General features: G+C 46.0%; 1 protein-coding gene across 1 annotated transcript in view; it reads left to right on the top strand.

Moving 5' to 3' along the window:
- Window positions 1-4,201, top strand: part of Fer1l6 (fer-1 like family member 6) — a 112,806-nt gene that overhangs the window by 91,532 nt on the left and 17,073 nt on the right. The window contains exons 32-33 of the mRNA XM_005354617.2: window positions 1,986-2,156; window positions 3,233-3,393. Of these exons, the coding sequence (XP_005354674.1) occupies window positions 1,986-2,156; window positions 3,233-3,393 (332 nt within the window). The remainder of the gene's footprint in view (window positions 1-1,985; window positions 2,157-3,232; window positions 3,394-4,201) is intronic.

Here is a 4,201-nt window from a genome sequence, read left to right as displayed (position 1 = left end):
TCTCTCTCTCTCTCTCTCTCTCTCTCTCACACACACACACACACACACACACACACACACACCACTCCCAGTTATGGAGACTCCATCTTGTGTCAGGTTCTCTGCAGTCTGCAGGGATGCTGTGACTACCGAGAGAAAGATGAATGGGGGATTATGACACTGTTGCACATCCTGTAGAAACAGGGAAGGGCGGGGCTGAGTTCCAGGTCTAGCCACAGGAGAACTGTCTGCTGTCTAGCTCCAGGTGAAGGGACATCTCTCTGTGCCTGTCTACCCTTTCCCACAACACTTTGCCTGTGACTCCACCTCAGCTCCTGCCATCTTCTGTCACTTTCTTGTGTGTCTCACCCACTAGAAATTATTCCACTCCTAGGACCTAGGAGTCTATCACAGAGTGGCTTTCTTTGTGACAAACGCCAGAAGTTAGGAAGTGAATGAAGGGACAAAGGAACTGTGGGGCATCTGCGCTTTGAACCTCTGAACCTCTGCACACCTTCACTGCCTCAGCTTTTGCGCATGTGGTGATCTTTCCTCTAGCAATCACATCGAATGGCATTATCGCCGCCATATGATGTAAACCTAGGAGTTCCAGGGAGACCAGGAATCCAATCTTAGTACGGTGGTTTCACAAACCCTTTGGATGAGAGCTCCAATTAAAATTCAGGCAAGGTTAAACTATGAGCACAGCTTGCTGAGAAGGCCCAAAGCAGTAACATTCTCTGTCATCATTGCCAGGGTCCGCCAAGCCCTTATTAAGCCCTTCCCAGTGGTTACCACGGTAATAGCAAAACTCAGTGATGGATGCTTGCTCCCTGATGTACCTCCAGAATAGCCATGGCAACCTAGAAGCCAGGATTTAAAGACACTACCATGCTTAACAGATAAAGAACACCTGGATTTCATTCCGGAGGAGCACCTGTGCACCCTGGGTCTTTTAGAGCCGACTCCATCAGTTATAATCCCTGGCACTGTAAACTCTCTGTTTTTTTTTTCACTGTGTGGGGGGGATGGTGGTGGTAATTGTCTCCTGGATGGGTTTCAGTCTCTGTTACACTAGACTCAGGAGCCCCTCACAAGATCCAGGAAGGACTGATTTATGATTCATCACTTAGGTTCTCTAGATTTTGATTTCCTTATCTACAAAGTAGAGGGACTGGATATAGATTTCTCAAAGCATATAAATTTCTGAAAGCAACAGCCATTAAATACGTAGTCTCTGCAGGCCATGCTCCAGCTCCAGCGTGGCGGAAATCAGAGGATGCTATTCTGTTCTCAAGGTGCTTAGTCTTGCGGAGACAGCCTGCGATTCTTTGTTTCCATCAGCAAGGTTTTCTTTTTGAGAGCTCCAGCTGGTATTCCTTGATAAAGCGGTGACAGAAAAGAATGAAGATATTCTTCTTGGGTCTGAGCTGAAAACCAGGAAGTAAAATGTGTGTGTGTTGTATGAGCAGCCTTGCATCTAACCACTACACTGTGTTGTAAAGAAGTCCTGTTCCTTCTCATTTTCATTCAAGGATGGTGAAAGAGTTTAAGTAACATCCCCGATATTTAATAGCCAGAAAGTTCAGGTCCAAAATCAGATCGAAAATCAGGCCGATTGTGGTGGCACATGCCGGTAGGATTTGCTGAAGGAGGCAGAGGCAGGAGGATCACGAGTTCGAGGCCAGCCTAGGCTACATGGGCTACATATACAAAACAAAAACCCCAAATAAACAAACAAACAAAAAAGGAAAATCAGACCAAAGTCCTGAATAAACTACTCTCAGATACGGCTGGTGAAAAGGCAGATCATTGTCTATCAAAAGTTGACAAAGGAACCATAAGTACCTATACCTGGATAATGAAGTACACAGATTCCTGTCAGTGCTGACTGAATTTCTGGTCCAGCCAGGGCATCCACCCTGAGAGTCAGCTAACTGAAAGGAAGCTGGTGGAGCTCCATACTGCCAAACACTGCTGATTCCCAGCCCTCTGCTTGGACTCAGGTCATTTGAAATCCAAGCCACTTTCCCAAATGAGTCCCTGCTCTCCGTCCTGATCTATGACCATGACATGATTGGGTCAGACGACCTCATCGGGGAGACCAAGATCGACTTGGAGAACCGTTTCTACAGCAAACACAGAGCCATCTGCGGTCTGCAGAGCCAGTATGAAATGTAAGCTCTTTCTCCTTGGAGACTTGGTGGGTGTCCCAGGGCCGCATTCTTGCGGGGATCTGGACCCTGCATGCGTTTATCCACCTCTAGGAAGGCAGACCATATCAGCAGAGCTGGGCTGGGGAGATTGTTCCATGTGTTGGAGGGCCAATGTGACTGACTGGGGAAGCAGCTCCGATTTAAAAGCCAGGGTGGGTTCTTCAAGAGTAAAGAGCCAGGCTGTAGATTGCATGTGTTCACTTGTGTCCGGTGGTCGGGATTCCCTGGAGTAGGGGGGTGCTGGAATGAAGAATGAAGGGTTAATCCAATGCAAACCTCAGTGTCTGAGCATTCTATAAACAACAGCTGTATGTGCTCAGTGCCCTCTGTTTCCAGAGCTTTGGAGTTCCCCCAGAACTCGCTGGGGGAGTTTCTAACTGAAGGAAGAGGGGAACCAACATTCTTTAGAAAGATTAGCAATTCTCCTTTAGTTTTAAATGTAGGCTACCAGCTTAATTTTTTTAAAGTATGTTGAATCTGATTATAATTTTTAAACAAAAATCTTACAAATTACAGCTAGGAAAATATAGACATTGATTGTAGTTTCATTCTGTAATTCTGCCTGAGACAAGAGTCTTTAAGTTGTATGATGGAAGGGAGGGGGCAGGAGGAGAGACAGTGAGGTAACAAGCTGGGCTCTGCTCTTAAGTGGCACACGTGGCTAAACTTGCCTGGAACCCACAGCAGCAGGAAAAGAGACTGGCCGGAGCGAATTTCACTGCGGTGTTGTTTTAAGAAGAGTTATCACTTTTTTAAAAAATAAAAATCGACATTTCCTGCAAGCCGTCTTAGGTCAAGCTGCTTATAGGCCCTGTCTGACATACAAGCTGTTCATATATATGAAAAGATGCTTGACTAGAAAGAGGAGAAAAGGGAACAAGGCCAAAAGCACACTAGCCCAGGTGTAGACATGGGTGAGCCGGTGTGAAGGAAAACACACAGTCACACTTGAGTTGAGCCTTCATTGGGGGGTCTCCGAGGATGATCCCCCAGAGGGCAACCAGCCTCACTTCATCTGTCCTTCCTCCACTTCTCAGAGAAGGGTACAATGCCTGGAGGGACACGTCTAAACCCACAGAGATCCTAACCAAGCTCTGCAAAGACAACAAGCTGGACGGGCCGCACTTTCGTCCTGGGAAGATACAGATCGGCAATCAGGTCTTTTCCGGGAAAACGGCATTCGCAGAGGAAGACTCTGGTAACTCTCGGCCGAGATTTGCTGATGGCAGCTGTTCTTTTTCTTTTGTTTTGTCACTACTGGTAGGATTTTTAGTCCCCTCTGAAGCTGAATACTATTCCATGGTGCACACATACCACACTTCTTTGGCAGTTCACCAGTTAATGTACGGTTAGGTGATTTTGTTCCTTGGCTATTCCAAATGACATGGGGTACAGATGCCATCTCCATGTGCTGACTTCACTCCTTTGTGTATGTGCTCAGGGGTATGATTTCTGAATCAAACAATTCAAATTTTAGTCTTTGAAGGCATCTGCATACTGCCTTCTGGGGACTGTCCCAGTTTTCCCACATTCCCATAAGCACTGTGCTCTGGTTCCCTCCTCTGCCTTCTCACAGTGCTTGTGGTTAGTGACCTTGTGGTCGGTGACCTTGTGGCTGGCAAGAACACAGCTGTTTTGGTTTTTTTGTTTTGTTTTTAAAAAGAAAGAAAGAAAGAAAGAAAGAAAGAAAGAAAGAAAGAAAGAAAGAAAGAAAGAAAAAAGGAGACTGGTTCTAGTAGTGTTTGAGTCTTGGGGACACCGGGTCATCTGATTACAAAAGTAATTTTGCTCCCAGAAGGAAAAAACGGAAGACCAAGGAGGTTAATGACAAACACTCCCAATCACAAAGTTCTGCTAACTCTGCCGCATGCAAGCGTTAATTCTTAAGGACTTGCAAATGTGCAAAGCAAACAATTAACCTTCAGTGAATATTATACAGTGCAAAACACTGGGTACCAGCCACTACCCCACATTATACAGTGCAAAACACTGGGTACCAGCCACTA

Source organism: Microtus ochrogaster, chromosome 15 (assembly GCF_000317375.1).
Source record: "Microtus ochrogaster isolate Prairie Vole_2 chromosome 15, MicOch1.0, whole genome shotgun sequence".
NCBI classification, from domain to species: domain Eukaryota; kingdom Metazoa; phylum Chordata; class Mammalia; order Rodentia; family Cricetidae; genus Microtus; species Microtus ochrogaster.
Note: the sequence above shows the minus strand (reverse complement) of the source record. Positions and strands in the feature narration are given on the sequence as shown.